We start from the raw sequence: 21,085 nt of genomic DNA on the forward strand, positions 1-21,085 counted from the left end.
GTCTCTTGTCCAGCCTTACACCCACACCAGCAACCTACGGCCTTCTTCTGACAACCGTCTGGTGGTCCGACCTCTCAAGAGCGCCCGCTCCCAACCCAAGCTTATCTCCTGTCTGGCCCCCCAATGGTGGAATCATCTCCCCACCTCCATCAGAGATATTGACTGTCTCTCCACCTTCAAGAAAAGGCTAAAGACACACTTGTTCCAGGAGTACAACCTTACTTAAGAAAGATTGGTTGTATCAGATGTTAGTTTATTTCCTCCAGGAACACAATTACACTTATTGAGTGACTTGTTGCATTTAGTTGTAACTGATTTAACTACTTGTACTCGCTGTGAATTATATTATTGTTGCTTGCTTTCCTCCAGGTACACTCTAGCACTTTCGAGGATCATGTTGTTTCATTGTAATTTATGCTCTTCTGGTTCTACCCATTGGTACTTATTTGCTTTTCACAATGTATGCTTCATGTTTTGGCTACCCGCAATGTTTTTAGGGCTATCTCGTAGTTTATTATCATTGACCTATGCACTTTTTGCAAAGCTCTTTCTTGTAAGTCGCGTTGGATAAAAGTGTCTGCTAAATGAATACATGTAAATGTTGAAAAGCAACATTTTGTTCCTCAAAACCTTCAGTTTTGAGGAACTGAAGGTTTAAATTTATGAGGCCACTGCAAGTTTAACCTTTCTATTCCTCACTCAAAACCTCATCCTTATCAGTGTTTTGGGAAAGAAAAAGGTGCAGTGCTCTCTTAATTTTTAATAAAGAGTTGTAGTATCAAATGAATGGCCAGTGTTCAGATGGCTGACATTTTTTCCAGATATACAGCTCTGGAAAATAGACCAATGCACCTTTTTCTTTCCTTTCCAAAAACACTGAAAAGTAACATTTTGAGTGAGGAAATGAAGGATTCCATTAAATCTTAGTAGATTCTGTTTTTACTCTGGTCTTTGCTACAGTAGCTCCTATCAACATTACTAAACATATTGGTTTCTGTCTATTATTCCGACAATGTGTCACAACTAGCGTTATGGTCGGCTGATATTCTGGGGGAAACACTTCTCACCAGTAATACTAACATGCTATGCTAGGCAGCAGAGGGCACAGAGATCAGTTGTCCTTGTTTTCCCTATTTAGGCTTCACAACTGTGACCGAGCCAGCCCTTCTCAGTGCCAGGACTGTGTGAAACAGAGCTATGTGAGCATGTGCAACTGCCGAACAAGCATCCTTATTCACAGTATTGGACACAAGCATGGCTTGGAGTTCAATGTCAAAAAGCTCAGTTGTAACAGTGTATGGCTTTTTGATCAAACAGAGCAGTGTTTTCAAAATATAAAACTTTATTTTTATTTTTTATATTTATTTCATTTGGGTTCTTGAGATTAATACCATCTGCCCCGTCTGCCAGTTATTTCCATTTCAAAAATTAGTTTTTAGTCATTTTTTAAAGGAACTTCCTATCCTATCTGTTTCCATATAAATCACTCCGCCATCATGATTTAATTCAACATCTTGATCACTGTAGCATTTTTTTTTAATCGTAACCATAGTCTTGCATACAGGCTCCAAATGTATTAATGCAATATTTCAGCTTTAGATCAGAGTAGAATATAAATAACCCTAAAGTCACCCGTGACTCTGCAGCCACAATGTGAATAATTCCTGTAGCCTAACAGACACTGAGTCAGACCTGAGGCCTGCATTGTGAACAGCATTTACATGGTCTGCTGGAGGCCTTGTCCTTATTAATGAATGTGCTTGGCTAGACAGTGTTGTAGTAGGTCGGTCAGTGGCTGCAGGGTGCAGAAGATGTTTGCTGTGTAAAAGCAGTGTTAAATTGAGACTCTGTCTTTAATGGTTCTAATTAGTGCTCGTACTCCAGTTCTTTACCAAACCGAGAGCTATTACATAGTCCATGGTTGGAATCAAACACATGATATCATGTGTTTGATCACATAACATCTACTCTTGTCTCTCTACACTGGCTCCCTATCCAAGCCAGAGCTGACTTCAAAGTTCTACTACTAACCTACACATCTCTGCATGGATTGGCACCACTGTACCTCTCCGGTCTCCTTGCACCCTATTGCCCCGCAAGGACACTTAGATCTCAAGATGCCGGCTATCTGGTGGTTTCCAAAATTAAGAAAAAAACAGCTGGAGGTAGGGCGTTCTCATATAGAGCACCTCTTCTCTGGAACAAATTACCCGTCTCAATTAAGGAGTCTGATACTGTTTTCGACATTTAAAATTAGGTTAAAAACGTTATTGTTTAGTCAATTCTACGACTGTTAAAGGTAAGTATGTTACTAGTTGGAGGCAACGGGGGACGGGTTGTTTCCATCCTTATTCTTTAAGTATAACTTATTTTAGAGTTCTCTTCCCCTGGAACAGATTTCATGTTCCAAATGAGGGGGGCTGTCGCTGTCTTGGTGTTGGTGTGTGGGGTTGCATCAAATTCCCCTTTTTTGCTCTGTTAAATTGCTGCACCAGTCCACACTTGACCGGTGGGGATCTCATTCTATTATGACTGTAACTGTTAGCTGCTCCTGGCATTCTCTAATCCCTGCTCTACTCTCTCTGTCCCTCCCCCACACACATCCCTTGTGGTGTGGGGGGTTTGAGTTGTCAGCACCTGCCTGGTCGTCGGTCAGCCAACGCTGGACCTGGTCGCGAGTCTCCCGGTCCTGTCCTACATCTATAAAGTTGAATAATGGATTTTGGTGTTTTAAAAACCCATCAACACTGTATGACTATGTTTAGCCTGTGTTCTGCTCCTCTCTCTCACCAACCGTCTCTGGAGGAGGGGATCCCTCTCTGAATTGCTCCTCCCAAGGTTTCTTCCATTTTTTCTCCTGTTGAGAGTTTTTTGGGGAGTTTTTCCTTGTCTTCCTTGAGGGTTTAGGTTGGTTGAGGGGCAGTTCTATGGGCATATGTGAAGCCCTCTGTGACATGCTTGCGTGTAAAAAGGTCTATAGAAATAAATTTTATTTGATTTGATATCAGCCGGATACAACAAATCCTCAGCAAGTCAGCAGAACAACATTGTGTGATGTGCTGTAGAACACATTCAACATATAGCTTAATCCAGACATTTACTGGTCAGGTGTCAGATACATTTGAGATATGTGGAGGACATTGAGCCAGGGTTGCTAATGTGCATGTGTGTGTGTGTTGTGTGTTTGTATGTGTGTGTAGTTGGCAGCTGAAGGAGGGATGTGGTCAGTCTTGGGTGAGTATAGTCAGCACATTACCAGTAAACCATGCCTCATTGGACATTGGGATAATGACTTAACAAGATGAAGACACAAAAGGCAGTGCAGGAAGTTGTTTCCATGCAACCTGATTACATGACGTAAACAATGTCTATAAGTGGATAACTCCTCAGAATATATCCTGTCACAGGTATTTCCTCAGTCATGTCATGTCTATAATCATGTCACACTGCAGCTAGTAAAGGATCAGTGTTTCTCTGATGCACCTTCAGTGATACTTTTAGATGAACGTTTCCTTGAAATAGGCTTAGCCTTTCTCATCTAAAGAGACTTATTTGGTCTCTGGGCAAATTCTTTCCTGCTCATGTCATACGGTCTGTAGAAACACAACACAGACTCGTATGCAAATATTTAGACGTCACCACTTAAGGTGGAAAGGGATCTTGTGAGTTTGAGGACATCTAGTGTTTGTTTTGAATAACTGCATCACTTCCGAATGTTAAAATGTGTCAATGTAACAACAATGTAAAAAGAATGTCTTTCCATGTTGATTATTTTAATGATAATGGTTTTATAATAAGATTTGGGCATGGGGTTTAGATGTTGTGTTGTGACACTTACGCTATACTTTTTTCAGATGGAGGCTACTTGTCAGTTACAGCAAGGTGCCAAAGTCTTAACCATACCATTGGTCACCTCAACGTCCTGAAGTCCACACAACTGAAGCTGTGTAGAATAAGTTGGATACGGTAAAGAATGCAATAAAAGATGCAAAAGAAAGAATGCTTGAAGCTTGGTTTAAAAACTAAATACTACATCGTATTGGACTTTTGGACACGAATGCATGTAGCTGTGTTGAACTCTGTGTTGTATAAACAGTATAGTTAGTTTCTGTTTACATTACAAATGACCACCTCTTTCATTCCCTCAGTAGAGATGTCCCAGAGAGAAAAGATCAGATTGAGCCAAATTAGGGTTGATGAGATTCCAGGTATGCCTTGACGCTGGGATTGGTCTCCTAGAGAGTAAATAGTGGCACCACATCACATGACCCCCTGTCATGTAAACAAACGCTGCCAAAGGATGTCATCATCTGCTATGTGGTTGTTCATGCACCCCATCTCATGAGTTATTCTTGCATAATGGGTGTTTCCTCTTTCAGACACTTGCATGGTGGCACAATTCCCACATCAAATTACAAAACACATTGATGTTAAAATGGGACATGATCCTGGTCACAAGGTGAGGCATGCTGTCCAATAGGAGTGACAGATCTTCCAAGGACCTATGTAATTGGTTGATAAGTCAACACAGTGTTTCTCAGGTTGCTCCTCCCAAATGAGGTGACCAAGGGATTTGTGGCCTCATTTGAGCCTGATTACTTTTTAGCTGTTGGCTGCAATATGCCACAAGAACAGTACAAACAAACAAACGCATGGAAGCAGACATCTTATGGTAAGTATTCAGACAAACTATTGTTCAACTTTCTGTTTTTTAAATCTTTTTGTCTTTTTAAAATCTTGTTAGAATTTTATGTTGCAAGGGTGTAGATACGCACATTGGAACATGCAGAATGAATATGAAATTAAGGGTAACCCCATATGCCAGTGTGAGTAACATGTGTGGATATATCAGTTATCTGATACCATATTTATTGTTGTATGTTTTGATATAGAACACTGAAGTTACAGAACCCTTTGCTAATGGTTTACATTACCAAGTTGTTAACAGTACTTTGTGTTCATAAGAAAATATTTTTCTTTGAGTTGTATTGGGAATAATTAAGTCAGATACATTGTCAATAAATTGTTAGTTGGTATAATTTTGCTTTTTGATATTCTAGACTATTGCATAGAAGCAAACAATCAAATTTAAGAAACTGACCATATAGGTATTATGTGTATTTAGAAGTGAGAAAAAGTCTCAGGCCACACTAAATATTGAATTTGTGTTCACTAGTCATGCTTCCTTGTATTGACTTCATTCAATGGTCTTTCTTTAATCAGTCTTTATTTTTAACTGCAGCTATTGGCTCATTTGAACAGACTAAGGACACAGCCTGTGGCTGGGACATAAATAAGGGTCAGTGTAGTTCACTGTGAGAAGCAGTCACTCTAACTCACACTAAGTGAGTCAGTCTGGGCTTTAGGAGATTATGAGGCCTGAACAGATGCACTGAACAGAGGGCTGAAGCAAGCTGGATTCATTTAATACACATACAGTCTTACACCTCAGACTCCTCAGATACATTACATAAACATACACACACACATACAAGTTACACACACAACATACATAAATAATTACATACATACTTTACATACGGGGAAAGAGAGAGAGACAAAGATTTGACCAGACCAGACAACACACAACGCAGACAACTTGTGACAGCTGACAGCAGGTGATGTGCCCAAACATGATATGAATAACTTGAACCAGGTCAATACCAGAACTGGAAGCTTGCTTTCAAACTCTAGCTTGAGAGCTGGGGAGACTTTGTGCAGTTTAAGTATAAACTGTGGACCAAAAAGTAATTTTGTGATTTTAAAAAGTGCTGACACTTTGAGGGGGAAGCAATTGGATTGCAGATTTAGTGTTGTCACTCTTCAGACATGTCGCCATATGCAGTCCCTAATGCATGTGGAACACAAACAGCTGCCAGGTAGACTTGGCTGGTCAACCCTGTCTTACAATAAGGTCTGCCATCTGGTTCCAGGTACGAGCTCCAGAGAAAATGGTGGCCCCTGTGCTCGCCTTGCTCTCCTCAACTAAACATGTTCAACCTGATGAGCAACTGCTGCAGCTGGGTTTCCAAGATCCAGCAACCTTTAAGGTGAAACACTTTGCCTCTCAAAATCCAATTTGCCCAATGTGATATTTTTACCCTCTCTTCAGCAGAGTTTAAATAAAGTACAATATTGTTTTTCACACAGGAAAGTCAATGTCCTGGTAATTGGTCTTGACAAAGCGGGAAAAACATCCTCTGTCAAGGGGATGCTAGGAGGTAAATTAACTGTGACTGAATCCTGAAACACACTAACATTCTTCCTTTCAGAACACAACAGAACACTTCAGTTTGCGGTGACTGATTCAGGTTACTGTGTTTGTCGGCAGTGCCACCAGGGGACGTAGGTCCGACCCATGGGTGTGTCCGCACTGAGCTGAGAGTGGAGAACTTCCTGGTGACCCTGCTGGATACAGGCGGAGCCCCGGAGGCCAGAGGAGCATGGAGTGACCACTATGGAGATGTGCATGGGGTCATCTTTGTGGTAGACTCCAGTGACAGACACAGGATCAAGGAGGTCAAGGAGCTTCTTGGTGACCTGCTCAAGCAGCCCAGAGTGGCTGGGAAACCACTCTTAGTGTAAGGATCCCTCATATATCTGTCACAGACTATCGATGAGGAGATTTGTATACGATGAGTACAATTAACTTGATTTTGTATTTGCATTTTTTAAATTATTTTTCTAGGCTGGCCAACAAACAGGACAAGATGAATGCTCTGCTGGGCAGTGAGCTGATTGAGATCCTGTCACTGGAGAGGCTGGTGAACCAGAGCCGCTCTTTGTGCCACATTGTGAGTCCTAAAAGTGTCACTTACACAAACTCAAAAGCTGAAAGATTCATACTGTTAGATCCCATGTAGACGTGATGATCTCATCTCTCTCTCGACCTCAGGAGCCATGCTCGGCCTTCATGGACCTCCGGCGCTGGTCGGACAGGAAGACTTTGCGTGGTCTCCGCTGGCTCCTGCGGGCCATCTGTTTGGATTACCCAGAACTCTGTGCACGCATTGCCAGGGATAGCAGGAGACCTCTGGCACCTCCTCAGGAGAAAGATCGACGAGGGAAAGGAGAGAAAGGCCGCAACAAACCTAAAGAGGAAAGGTGAGAGACCGAAAGGCATTCACACAGGCTTACCCAAAATTATGATGTTTATCTTACATCTTGGTGTTGAATCTAAAGTATCATAATTTGTCTGGTAAAGTCTGGTCTTTGTTGTGCAGAATACGTGCTAGCAAGACTGATCTCCGACATGTTCACCGGCCACAAGAGAAAGACAAAAAGGCTAAGACTGGAAGCACACTGCAACCTATTCGAAATATTTTGAACAAGGTAGAGAAAATACCTACAGATCTTGGCGAAGATGCCACACCCATTGCAATAAATTGTGTGTGTCAGAATTATACACTGATCTGTCACTTTTGCTTATCTGCTAGGAGAGCACTCTGAAAAAGACATTTAAAAAAAAGAAGAAAAAGCAGGTCAAAATAAAGGACACAGAGAAAAGCAAAAGAGGAGAGAATGAGGAAGAGGAGGTTGAGGGCACAGAGGCAGACCAAGAGAATGGTGGGCAGAAAGAGAAGGCCAGCAGAGCCCTGATAACGCCTAAACGAGGCAAACTGAAATGCAAGACAAAGGTGAAAGAAGAGACCCTCGACCTTCCAGAATTACTTGATAATGAGGACAAACCAGCCAAAGGTAAGCACATATAGAAGGATATATGATTGAGAATTTGAACAGCTTATAAGGAACTGTAGCTTTTTGTTATGCTTTTAACAGATATGTTCACCATTTGCATTGTGTCGCTTATAGGTAAAGAGGAGAAGAAGAAAAAGAAGAAAGCTGTGAAAGTGAAGAAGAAGAACAAGATCAACACAGAGAAGGTGCCGGCAGAGTTATCCCAGCCAGTCGACCTCTCGACAACATTTGGTGAGCCCCATGACATTTCTCTAGACTCCCAATGAAATGCAATTCAAACTATATTTCTTGTACACAATGCCATTTGTATAAAATACATGATTTCCCTGTCTCCTGCAGATCTTTACAGAAAAGCGATTTTGGCTTTGAAAGAACGTCAAGATCAAGCTCAGTGAGAGTAAGAGGGTCCTGGGTCTTGTGTGTGACGACGGGGTCTGCTGACGACAACAGCAGTCTAAGTTTATGATCATGCAGTGTCTGGAAACAGATCTACCACAAGGCCATTTGAAATGAATAACATGACAGTACAAATCGTATTACTTCGATTTTGCGTTCTAGGAAGCCTCACAGAATAGCTTTTTTTTAAACGAGCTTTTGGCTCTTTTTATTATATTGTTTATTTACGTTTACTTCATACCAGATAGCTGTTTTTAAAAACAAACCCCTCACTGCTCAGACAAATGGCTTTAATTTGACATTTAGACTTTACTTTACTGTAGGCCTGTATTCAGTGAATACAATAATTTCAATACGCTTCCAAAGACCTCAGATGTAGAATTGCATCTAGGTCTATCACAATCTGCTACTGAAATGTAACACAGGGACCCAGCAAAACTACCATGTCGCCATATTTGTCAGTGTTCCAGAAGCCCATCCCCCTTTCGCATCTTCATAGGATAGAAAGAATACACAGTTTCAGATAGGAGCGTGCATTGGGCACTTGACGCGCAGCTTGGCGGCGACACACACAGGAAGATGGCTTCACCGAGGACAATAACCATTGTGGCACTCTCCTTCGCTCTTGGTCTGTTTTTTGTTTTCATGGGTACCATTAAACTTACACCACGATTGAGCAAAGATGCATACAGTGAGATGGTAAGTAGGCCTAAGACCATAGCAACGAATCGCATGTGCATCTGACAGGAAAGGCCATTGTTCTGCTGTAGCCGCGAAAGCTCTCATGCTCTAATAATGTGACGTACGATGCTGACCCACATTAGTAAGAGACCATGCTAAAGCCCCAAAATATAAGGTGAAGGAGGATTTATGTAGACAGAAATTGTAATTTTGAGACAGCCTATAAAACATGGGATTGAAGGCGTGCCCCGTCATAGAATGAGACTCGTGCAATAATGCCTGTCTAATGAATAGTTCATAATTTGTTTGCTAAATTATTTATTGAAAATGGCGTCACTCTTACAGTAGAAATAACTAAATATACCAATATAACAGGAATACTGTGGTCAGTCAGAAAAGTCATCCCTTAATCTGCAAATTCATAAACTAGGCTACATGAATGAATGTCGTGCAGTTACTAACGTTTGATAGCCTATTAATTAGACCACTGTTTACGATTACACGGTTATCTATATTCTTTATTTTAGGGAAATTATGACAAGAAATGTAGGCTATTAGTAAAATAGTGCAATAGAGCCAACAACGGCAATGGCGGCGCATTCGAGCAAATTCTCTGCTGCACCTGCCGGTGCTGATGTTGTCGCTTTCAGGATGTTTCTGTAGCTCACTATGCAACACATCATACATGACCGCTGTGTTTATTTTGCCCGTTCCCCCACATCGAATAGCACCTTTCTTAATGTGCCTACACATTTTTAAAAACGACATCAAGGACAATTTTTATGGCCCATAGTGGGCCCACAATTAAAGGGACAAGCCCAGATTTTCAAGCACTCATAGGGCCAATGTCTTCAAATTGAAGGCTATAGTCCTCCCTACTGATGAGATATTTTCATATGTTTGTCAATAACACTGTCACATTTTCAATAATGCTGTCATTGTATTTCAGAAAAGAGCTTACAAGAGTTACGCCAAGGCGTTGCCAGGTCTCAAGAAGATAGGCGTCAGCTCTGTCCTGCTCCGTAAAATTATCGGCTCACTGGAAGTGGGCTGTGGTGTGGTCCTGACCCTAGTGCCAGGGAGACCAAAGGACGTGGCAAATTTTATACTTTTGCTGGTCATGTTAGCTGTCCTGTTCTTCCACCAGCTAGTGGGAGACCCCCTGAAACGGTACGCCCATGCTCTAGTCTTTGGTATTCTGCTTACCTGCCGCCTGCTTATCGCCCGCCAGAGTGAGGATCGGCCTGAGAGGGAGGAGAGCAGGGAAGAACATGTGAACGCTCAGGAAAAGAACAAGGTCAAACAGTCTTAATTTTGCCACTTTTCTAGTTTGGGCAGAGCAACAGCAAAGGGAACCCTGTGTGTTTCTTTGGATCGTCGCAATTATGGTTCAAAGGGAAAACAGTCGCTGAGAAGAGGGATACCCACACACTCCCTGTCCCACTGTCTTGGCTGACTGGTTATTGGTGTCCCCTGCCCTGTTCCCCAGCACTGATCCTGAAAACCTGAAGTCCTATATATTCTATCCATTACTGTGGACTATCATTACATGTGGCAACTGAAGTGAGCTCAGGTCTTAAGACATTTGCCCATCCAGAATCTCTTCTAATCACTGTTTATTGTTCTCTATTATTTGTAATATTTTATTTAAAATGTATTCATCCATATACAGTAGAAAATGTGATCTGTGTTTTCTGTGTTCTGAACAAATCCCTTTCAATTTCTGATTTCATCTCTATTAAAGATTTATCCTCTTTTTGTACTGTTTAAATTTTAGATAGGAATGGTTCTATGAAATGATTCTGTTTCATGTCACACAGCATGATTAATTTAGAAATCAACAATTTTATAACTGTTCAAAAGAATTACAGGTGTTAGAGGTTTATTTGATATTGATCCGTCAATTACAGTATCACATTTTTTGAATAAGGTATTAAAACTAATGTAGTATTCTGTGAAGCCTTTTTTTTCTTGTTCATTAGTTGTTCTTGTTGATAGTACTGCATGAAGGCCTTACCCCTTTCCCCCAAAAAAACAGAACTGTCAACTGCTTACTGTTTAGTGAATCATTGCTTTGGTGGAAGATAAAACTGTCATTGCTATCTCAGTTTCACAAAATCTATGAAGGTGGAAGAGACTTTGGGACAGTTGCTGCATCAAGTGCCAGGATCAAAATTGGCACAATAGACCATCTGCTTTGTTAAATGACACGTCAAATAAAGAACCTGGCTTTGTGTCTTTCTCTAATGTCAAAGTACGAATCTTTGTATGATCATCTATACCTCTGGGTAATTCACTTACCGTATGTCTTACCATATGTTCCATATACAGATTGGTCTTTTGCTATTTAGATTTGTTATATGCAAGGGAAACGAGAAACACATTATTCAGATGCCATGTGAAGTAAATAATGTAAGGTTCACAATGCTTCTGTAAAACAAAATAGGCAAAATAAAGCATTGTGGATAAGATGAACAGTGTGTGATTTTGTTTATTACAGTATGGTTAACGTTAATAGACAACGAAGCGGAATAAGAACGAAATAGTTGTAGCCTTCCTAAATACTTCAGAACTACAATGACCACAGCGCCACGGAAGGAGTCCACTACGCTTGCGCAGAGCAAACGGTCGCGCGGAAGATTTGAGTTGTTTGAATGACTGCCTGGAAGGACGCCGAATGATTGTGTTTTTAGCTATGTAGCAATGGCCAAAGTATCTAGATCGAGTTCAACATTTAACTCGTCGACGTCGTCGGAAAGGGACTTGTTTGTTTCTGGTCGTAGTAATGGAAGTTTGAGAGTGGCAGAGAAAAAAAGAAGAAAGAACGAGGCGGAGGATCCACTTCTGCTTGCCCTGAAGTACTTTTCAGAGGGTAGGGCATGCTCGGTGAACAACATACAGTAGCTAGGCTAATTAGCAAGAAACAGAAACACTTCTTCCTAACGTTACATACATTCATCTTGGCTTCCTAGCTAGACAAATTAAGGTCCACTACTGGTTTGTGTTTAGTTTGATTTGCTAGTATGCTTCTTTTATTCACTGCCAAGAGCATGATTGATGTCATGTTTAAACAATGTACTGGTACTAGTTAGTTATGTAGCGACTGAGACAGCTTTGTTGTTGTTGTTGTTGTTGTTGTTGTTGTTGTTGGTAGATGAAGATTATTAAAGTTAACTTTGCCTGCATCGCATTTTTCTGTAGGCTAGATACTTTCCAACACCAACAAATGCATGGATGGAACGATTTAACTCGTGTACTGCTTGCGTCTGTTAGTTGAGGCAGGTACCCAAGTTAAAGGCAATGATATGCTGGAGGTGAACCTGGTGCATGTCGAGAGAGTTGGCCTCAGTCAAGGACTACCTCCAGAGGCCATTTCTGTCATGCTGGAGTTTGTCATGAGTCTTCGCATGGGTGAGTGTATCATCATCTTCAACTGATTTTCATTTGAGGACTCTGATATTGCTTAGAGGGCAGGTCAGCCCTGAACTAAGGCCATATTGTAGTCGGAACATTTTGTTACAGTGCTTATTTTCACTGCTTACTCTGCATTTTAAAGGGAGTGCTCCTTGTGCCCGGGTGCTGAAGTTCCTGATCCCTGCTACAGTGGTTCCGCAGGAGGCTGTTGTACGAGCGGTGGCATGGCTGTGCATCGGCAAGATACCAGTCAGCACACAGGTAGAAAGCACCTCTGTCTGGTGGAAGGGTTTGAGAAGCCTACGCACATTAATTTAACATTGTTTTATTTTTGGAAAGTAATCTTTGGATACTTGCTCCAGGTTCTTTTCCTGAAGTGGGTCCTGACTGTCTTTGACATGATTGACTCCAAGGACCAACTGAGGGCCATCTATGGCTTCATCTTCAGCTTTGTGAAAGATGAAAATCTGGTGAGCGCAGTTGGGATGCCTGCTGGTGCTGTCTGTGATTATACTGACTAGTATATGCTTGATTCATTCTTGATTGAGGGCATATCAACCACCTGGGCACTTATGCCATTCAAAACATTTCAAATGCACCCTCCTGAATATATTTGACTTCCTCCCCAGTCTCCCTTTATCTGTCACCTGCTATTCCTTTTGACCAGGAGGGAAAGTGGTAAGTGATGTTAATTGTTCAACACATTTATCACATCATTGTGGTCTTTTCCCCCTTTTTCCTGCAGCTATGCATTAAGTAGATTTCTTGAACTGTTGATCTATGTTACAGTTTGCCAGTTCAGAGTGAGAAAGCTACTGGAGCTTCAGTCTAAGATGGTAAACTATTCTTTCATCAATCTTCAAATCAAGGCAGTACACATTGATCTATGGGTGTAAAATAAAACATTTAGTTTTTAAGGCCTAGCTGGATGTGGGCAATGTCAGTAAGTTTTCTTTTCTACAGTTTGTCAGTTTAACAAATATCTAGCAGATGCAGCTGTTTCTTCATTGTTCTGTAATAAAAATTTGATGAATTGCATGAAGGGTAAAACCTGACGTATTGTTTAGCAACCCAGTGCATAATTTCCATAAACACTTTATCCTCCATCGATGCCATTATCTGTAGATGTCATGAATGATAACTGACATCAATCAAAGGAACAGGCGTCCATGTTTCCTTGCCCTCCGCTCATTTTCTCCCATCTCTTCCCTTCCAGGGACGGCAGCCTTTCCTGTCACACCTGCTGTCACTCTACAAAGTGTTCTGCCCTGAGCTGGTGACGCTCTCCCTTCCATCGCGAATGAGGGTTAGTACCTAAATCACTCACCATCACCGAGGGCCTGGCATTTTGTGGATTTAGCTCTGCACCATATCCACAAGCACATCCTGCTCGCATGTGACATTCATGCTCTTTAATCTTTCAGAGTGGGTTTAAAAACCACAACGCTCCTTGGAAGGCAGCGCTGAGTGTAGTTCAGAGGAGGGCCAACAGTCAGATCACCTCAGGTGTCGGCCTGACCCTCGGCGCGAAAGACAAGACCAACTCCAAGAAAAGGGTACCGCATGCAAATCCTCTCTTGTCAATGGCACTGTAGTGCACTTCCTCAATACTAATGACGGTGTAATGTGTTATCAAAATTATCAGGCTCACTTCCTCGTCTATTATAGAAACTGCACCACCTGGAGCTGCCGTCCCCAAGCCCCGCAGTGCAGTGTCAGGCCATCCCTCCCCCCTCCTTCTCCTGCAGGAAGGTTCTCCCCCTGGTGCAGCTCCACTCCTTCTCCCAGCTTCTGGACCACCTCCACCACATAGAGGTCAGCTTGCCTTCTCTTTCCTTTTCATCTGTCTGGTCCTCTCCTTCTGTACCCCACCTCCCCCCCTGTCTCTTTCTCCCACCTTGCTTTCTTTCCCCAGCCTGTTGGCCTTTATCTGACCCTCTCTCTCTCTCTCTCTCTCTCACACTCACTCTCACACTCACACTCACTCTCACCCTCACCCTCACTCTCACACTCACTCACTCACAGCTGCCTGGTTATTCACCCACTGCTCATGCCTGGATGTATCTTAGTCTGTCACAGCTGGTAGATGAGCACTTAAGAAGGGTGGATGTGGTATTTTATCAAAGTTGTACTGCTCAAGAGAGTGCCTTGACATGTAATGTCATTGTACGGCCACTTGGGGGAAGTGTGTCACCATGTAGTGTACACGGCTCAACAGAAGATAATAAAGGCCTCAGAAGTTCATTTGTGTATCGCTTTGATCCATCAGATTCATGAGCTTTTTTCTCTGTTGTTTGTGTACTAAATGTGTCATTGCTCAGTATACAGACTTCCTCACAGTTGTTTATCCCCGTGAGTCATTAGACTAATGAACAAATGAACAGGGACGTGTGTTTGTGAGCTGCATCGGAAAAGTTATAAAGTGTCAACAATTAAAGAACCGCGGCCTCTCAAACACTGTGTGCTTGCCAGAGCCGTTGACCTGACAAACTCTAATAAATCTCTTATAAAAGGCCTAAGGACATTGATGCTTCATGCTCCATCAACCCCCCCCCCCCACACACACACACACACACACACACACACACACACACACACACACACAGCCTACATGTGCAACAAGGCGTTGTGACTTGCTGGTTTTACAGCTGGCCCCCAGGCCCTAGCAAAGGCAAGTCTGACATATGAGCTAGTCCAGTGTCTGACAGGGAGATGAGACATGAGTGAGGCTGGTGCTGATGAGCTCCCCAGCTTCAGATGAACAATGCCGTTTGCTCCTTAATTATGGGAAGACTCAGCCGTGTCCGTCGACAGTCTGTCTCTTCTGGATTTATATATTTATTATAAGCCAGTTACCATATTGCGAGGCAGCTGTTCATGCACAATAGACACAGAGAGATGTCTGACTGATGCAGAACACATTGCCACGCTGATCACTATGATTACTGGATGAGACAGAACTGTTTCAGAGGTTTATCGATTGCCCACTCAGTGAAAACGACGACATGCGCATGAGTGATCTTATAGTTCTGTGAAATCTTCTGATTTGAGGCGATTCAGAAGCTTTGTTGTTGGGCTGCCTCATCAGCGTGGGCACAGCTAACACACTGACCCCCCCCCCCCCCCCCCCCAGTTTGTTCCTTATCCCCCTGCACTAACTGTTCATGTGTTTCTTCCCCTCCAGCTCCCGGCCCAGATGGGCTCTTTGTTGGGCTCCAGCCTGGCGCTCCACTACCTGGACTGTGTTCAGGACGACTCGGCCTTCCTCTGCCTCAACTACTGGCTGGGCCACGCCCTTCACGAGGGTGAGCGCATCAAACGCCGCCGCTCGGTGACATCTCCCGTCACAGAAGCAGCCAGAAAAACACCTCAAAGCCAAAAGCAGGCGTGGGCATATCAAAGGATATCTTTGTTGGGAAGCGTTTAGGAAAGAAGGAGAAGTTAGACGTGTCAAAATTGTACAAAACAATCTACTCACGCCCCCCTTTTCTTCTCTATTCCCTGACCTTTTCATCTTTCTTCTTCTCTTTTTTTCCTCTCTCTCTCTCTCTCTCTCTCTCTCTCTCTCTCTCTCTCTCTCTCTCTCTCTCTCTCTCTCTCTCTCTCTCTCTCTCTCTCTCTCTCTCTCTCTCTCTCTCTCTCTCTCTCTCTCTCTCTCTCTCTCTCACACTCACTCTCTTGCTCCCTCCGGCAGAGTTTCTGTTCTGCAGTGACGGGGTCTCCCAGAGTTCGTCCGAGGTGCTGCAGTTCCTCCACATGTTGCTCTCCACCCAGAACTTCCTCCAGGTGACCACACTCACCCACCCCCCAACATCCTCCAGGCCCCCAACACCTGCCCACCCGTCCCTCCGTCCCACTGCCCACCCCACCATCCATGTTCTGTGTGAGCTGAATCTGTCACAGCATGTTAGCCTCAGCCCCCCGCGCCCCTGCTCACAGCTCGTTAATAACTCATGCCACAGTCAAACGCTCATTTGAGATGCGTATGTTTCTGTCTGTCTCCTCCCACCCAGGAGGGCTTCACCAGCACAGAGGCCTTCCTCTACAAGTTCCTCAGCGTCTGGGACGGCTCGCTCCTCCGCCCCCAGATCCTGGGTCTGCTGAGTGACATCCCTGTGGTGCCCAGCGCTTGTACGTTCTCTCATCTTCTCTCTCTCCCATTCTCTCTTTCTCACGCTTATCCCTCTCTACCCCCCTCACATCCTCTATCCCCCCCTCTATCCTAATCAAACTCCTGAAATATAGCAGGCGGGCAGGCAGACATGTGCCCAGTTGGCAGACTGTGCTGTACACTGGCTGCCATGTGTTGAGGATTGCATGGAGGATTGCGGAGTTGTGGTAGCTGGTGCTAATGTGGTTTGCGACCCCCCCCCCCCCTCCCCTCCAGGTATCAACCAACTTCTGTTTGAGCCCCTCATGCAGCTGTTCTTCTCCTCTACTCTCTCCTTCAAGGTAGGCAGCACAGACAACCCCCCTCCACCCCACCTCCCTTTAGAAAAGTGAACACTATTTTTAAACATAATTCTACCACTTAAATCATCATTCAGCAATTTCTGTTACTTCTTTTAAAAGTATGTAATAAATTGTCAACCTCCTTTTACATGGTTAGATTAGATAGAACTTTATTCAGCCCCCGAAGGGAGATTCAGATATCACAGCAGTCCCAATAAAATGAACATCAAAGGATCAATATAAACATAATAATACTAGTATACACAGTAATGATAAAAGTGTTCCCAGTAAATTCACAGTATTGCCCACAACAGTATTTAAAACAGAGTATAGTGTATCTCCCAGTTGTTTCAGTCATCGTTCAGTGGTTGGAGTTTGTTCTGACTGAACCCTGTAACACACCTGTCCCACGCCTCTCTCCACAGTGCAGTGTGCTAGACTGTTTGAACAGCATGTTGTTGAAGTGGCTTACATGGCACTCTGTCTATGCTCTGGAGGACGGCCTGGACATCAGCCTCAACAGCCACACCCCCATGTGAGACGCACGCACACACGCACACACCACTCTGCACGCCTCTGTTTTAGTCCTTATCCTCTCCCTCCTTTGGCTTGTCTTCCTGTGCCTTCCATATGCCAATCCTCCCTTCCTTTATTAAGTTAATGGGGTGTCCAGTACGTTTTTATTCGCCTCACCATTTTAAACCTCATCCCCAGATTGCCTATTACCATCGAGAAACAATTTTCTGGGGTTTGTGTGGTAATCAATGGCTGTGTCGTGTGGTGGTCACACCCACACCCCTCTTAACCTCCCCCTATCCCCTGCCCGTCCTCTGGAGCTCTGGGTAATGAACTGCAGTGCACCTCTGCTGATTTGGTTATTTCCTGTTTTATTGCATTAGTGAGGTGTGCTGCTGAAAGAGAAATTCTGAACCAAGGGCAAAGTTCTGTTCTTTCTGATTGTTCCAGTAGCCAGTCAGCCCTGGCATAACTGGAATTCAGTTTCTCCCTGTGAGGGCATTTGCTCTGCTGTTGGATAAGGGTTTAGTTTGTGTGTGTGTGTGTGTGGGTGACTAACTCCCCCCCTGACCTGCTTCCTCCAGGAGCATGACCCTGTCAGGGTTCATGGACTCGGTCATGGAGCTGGTGTGCTTCGTGGGCAGGCTGGCCTCCGCAGGGCTGCAGCTGGAGGGCTGCCACTCCCTCCTCCTCAGCTACGTCCTGGACTTCTACCAGACGGTAACTAGCCTGGAGCCCAGGGATACTCTGCATTTAGCCTGGCAACAAGGCCCTAGAACATCATCGTCTTCAAATATAAAGAGAACGGTTTACTCTGGGCAGTTAGCTGAGGTTCTCTTATTTCCTGGTGTGTGTGTGCGTGCGCCCCTCCTCCTCCAGGTGTGTGACATGTTCCTGAAGTACAGTCTTCCCCTGGTAGTGCTGCCCCCCAGGGGAGTGTTCTACCCCGCCCTGCTGGCCACAGACCCCATCAGCGTGGACCGCCTGGCCCACATCATGGTCAGGTGAGAGACGAGGCCGACTCCACACGGATCCGGCCGTGTCACGCTACCTAACATGTCACACCACCCAGCATGTCCCAACATGTCCTCTGCCACTCAAACCCATGTAACACCAAATGCATTGATGTATATTTGATGACAAAATAAGCCGAAAGAACTCCTTTTAACAGCAGGCTACCTCTGCTCTGTAAGAGGGCATTTCTGATTCTGTTTAATGAAGGTCCACAGCCTCTTTGAATGTTTTATCTGAATGCGAGCTACATGCTCCAGCAGTGGGAGTCTACCCGTGGCTTTGTTTCCAGGTGTGTGACCTGTACATGTTGACCTACATGTCCCATTGTGACATGGAACCGCTCAGCCTAGTGTGACATGCAGAAAAAATAAACTGACAAACCAAAACTTTAAAAAAACCTGCTTTTATTCTAAGAGGCTAAACATGTTCTCTGATACATATTTCAATACACGCAGCAGCAGGGATTACTGATTCATTCCTGACAATGTACTATTCATCCAGCTGTGGGGGCTATGGAAGGCTACATTTAGCCAAGCCAGGAATAAAAAAATGTGTTTACTCAAGCATAACTTCAGCGAGGTCTGGTCTCCTGTCTTTAGGTACAAGAATAATCTGACCTCGGCCAAGAGTCAAGATCAGCAGATGAAGGTAATAAAAATGTGTCCATACAAATGTTTGTGGTATTTTACACATCTAAGAGTTGTATATACAAGCAGGTCTAACAAGGCTGTTTTCATGGCCATTTTGTTTGCAGCCTTGTTTGAGATGAACAGAACTATTAGGCTAATGGAGAGTTGTTCAGCTGCTTGCTGAAACCAAATCCTGCCTTGAATAGATTTAGTATGGCAGGTTCATTGTATTAAGCAAAATTTGCAAGTCACACTGCCATGCTTACCTCAAATGTCAGGCTGTTTTATCAAGAAAAATAGGTCTGGTCCTCAGAATGCAAATCGGTTAACATGCTCAAACATCCAAGTTAATGAACCTTATGTTTGAAGACAGTATCCAACCTTCAATCTACATTGGTCTTTCCATTCTCTTTTTCGTTTTCTTCTCTCTCCTCTCCCACCATCCTCTCTGTCTCCCTCCCTCTTTCCATCCTACTATCTCTGTTTATTCTCCCTCTATCTTGTCCCCTCCATTCCTCTTGCAGGCCTTCCATATCAGCAGACAAACATACAAGGACTTCAACACCTATCTGTTGGCCATGGTGGGCTCTCTGTGGAACTCGAAGACCTTCCTGCCTGGCACAGCTTTGGAGATGGCAGAGGAGGTGCTGGCACACAGCAAAGTACCAGAGTACTGGAGGAGCTTCGACTTCATCCACCACCCAGCCTTCCTCAGCCTCGCCATCCACTTCCACCACCAGGTCTGTCTGGTGCCTCGCCCCTCACGGCGCTCACTCTCCTGAGGTTGTCGTCGCAGTTCAGCTGATAAGACGTTGTTTGATGGTCATGGTGGTTGTGTTTGGCGTAGCATCTGTCGATGCAGACTGGGGGGGTTTGGTGGCGGCACAGAGGCACAAGAGGGCGGGGCCAGTTTGGTTAATAAACTTTGAGCCCAGACGAAGGAGTGACGAATGTGGTATTAATGTATCTTTCATAGAAGATCCATTAATACAGAATCTGATTTTATTATTCATGGGATCTGCATGAGACTTCAGTTTTCATTATGTTTAATAATACACGCACCTTTTCTAGTCCGACCGCAACACCCACCCTGCTCTGTTCTTCTGAGATTTACTGGTGAGAGGAAGCCATGAATATTTATGTTCCTTCTCTGTCCCTCTCTCTCTTTATCAGTGCTGGCCAGAGAGGAGAGACATGGACCTCAATTCCATAAAGGTAACTATCGAGGTCTTATTAATTCATTTTTAAATAGACTCTACTGTAAATGCTCGGATATGCATTTTGAAGTGTGACATTGATGTTAGATGGACTTTATTTGTTAATTTTTTACAAGAGATCCAGAACCATATGCTGGTCTTTGATGGCCAGTACAGTGTTTCATGTGTGTGTGTTTCATGTGTGCGTGTTTGGATGCAGAATGGGAAACATTGGGACTGGTACCTGGAGTTTCTCTTCAATCATGGTCTGGAGGGCCTCAGACAGTTTGTCCACAGTAACATCAACCGGCGCCCGGCAGGAGAAAGAAACCTGAGCCAGGGAGATAGCCAGCCCGCAAACACCAGATAACAGGCCTAACCATTTGAGGAAAAACACAAGAACTTGGATCTTTTCTGTGTTGTAAAGCAGTGGTCCTCAGGGTCCATTGTCTTGTATGTTTTAGATGATTCCCTGCTCCAACACACCTGATTCTAATGAATGGGTTGTTATCAAGCTCAGCAGAAGTCTGATGACAACTATTCATTCAAATCAAGTGTGTTGGAGCAGGGAAACATCTAAAACATGCAGGACAGTGGGTCCTGAGGACCAGGGTTGAGGACCACTGTAAGGACATGTACATATTTTATAACCCTGCCTTGTATTATTTTTTAGTTTTTCAACTATTTTTATGTAAATAGAACTGCTTCATTCCTAATGTTTTTTTTTATTTTTTATTACAGTCGGCATGTCAATTTTGTTAACTGTGATTTCTGTTCTTGTATATGTAACTTTTGTTGTACTTCCTGTGGTCTTTGCACATAAATAAGAATAAATATGCGCTTAGGATTTTTTTCAGCATCCTTTGTGTCTGTCTAAAGACAAAATATCATCTGTCAGCTTCTTGCGCCGTTCCACAGTGAAAATATGTTGCCATCTGGGAATAAGCATTCTGTACTAATGAAATTGGGAGTTTTGTTTCTATAAAAAAAAACATCAGTTGTTTGGGAATTCATTATAGGGGAAATGATCAGTATCTATTGCAGTCAGTGGCTCAACCATCTGGAAAACAACATTTTCCTGTAATTGAG

General features: G+C 43.6%; 3 protein-coding genes across 3 annotated transcripts; all 3 read left to right on the forward strand.

Moving 5' to 3' along the window:
- The first annotated feature begins 4,542 nt into the window (after positions 1-4,542).
- Positions 4,543-8,168, forward strand: arl13a (ADP-ribosylation factor-like 13A). Its single transcript, XM_062476387.1, has 10 exons — positions 4,543-4,672; positions 5,934-6,050; positions 6,151-6,221; positions 6,332-6,581; positions 6,689-6,794; positions 6,896-7,104; positions 7,224-7,332; positions 7,437-7,698; positions 7,813-7,929; positions 8,038-8,168. The coding sequence occupies exons 1-10, from the start codon at positions 4,653-4,655 to the stop codon at positions 8,091-8,093; spliced, it is 1,317 nt and encodes a 438-aa protein (XP_062332371.1). The 5' UTR covers positions 4,543-4,652; the 3' UTR covers positions 8,094-8,168.
- A 414-nt stretch (positions 8,169-8,582) lies between these two features.
- Positions 8,583-11,017, forward strand: tmem35 (transmembrane protein 35). Its single transcript, XM_062476921.1, has 2 exons — positions 8,583-8,793; positions 9,725-11,017. The coding sequence occupies exons 1-2, from the start codon at positions 8,674-8,676 to the stop codon at positions 10,085-10,087; spliced, it is 483 nt and encodes a 160-aa protein (XP_062332905.1). The 5' UTR covers positions 8,583-8,673; the 3' UTR covers positions 10,088-11,017.
- Positions 11,018-11,356: 339 nt separating this feature from the next.
- Positions 11,357-20,855, forward strand: cenpi (centromere protein I). Its single transcript, XM_062476992.1, has 20 exons — positions 11,357-11,647; positions 12,049-12,186; positions 12,332-12,450; positions 12,552-12,659; positions 12,819-12,867; positions 12,979-13,025; positions 13,406-13,495; positions 13,614-13,745; positions 13,858-14,004; positions 15,374-15,494; positions 15,884-15,975; positions 16,203-16,320; positions 16,577-16,641; positions 17,067-17,176; positions 17,742-17,877; positions 18,037-18,161; positions 18,771-18,819; positions 19,325-19,540; positions 19,974-20,015; positions 20,217-20,855. The coding sequence occupies exons 1-20, from the start codon at positions 11,479-11,481 to the stop codon at positions 20,364-20,366; spliced, it is 2,223 nt and encodes a 740-aa protein (XP_062332976.1). The 5' UTR covers positions 11,357-11,478; the 3' UTR covers positions 20,367-20,855.
- The last annotated feature ends 230 nt before the right edge of the window (positions 20,856-21,085 follow it).

Source organism: Osmerus eperlanus, chromosome 13 (genome assembly GCF_963692335.1).
Source record: "Osmerus eperlanus chromosome 13, fOsmEpe2.1, whole genome shotgun sequence".
Taxonomy (NCBI): Eukaryota; Metazoa; Chordata; class Actinopteri; order Osmeriformes; family Osmeridae; genus Osmerus; species Osmerus eperlanus.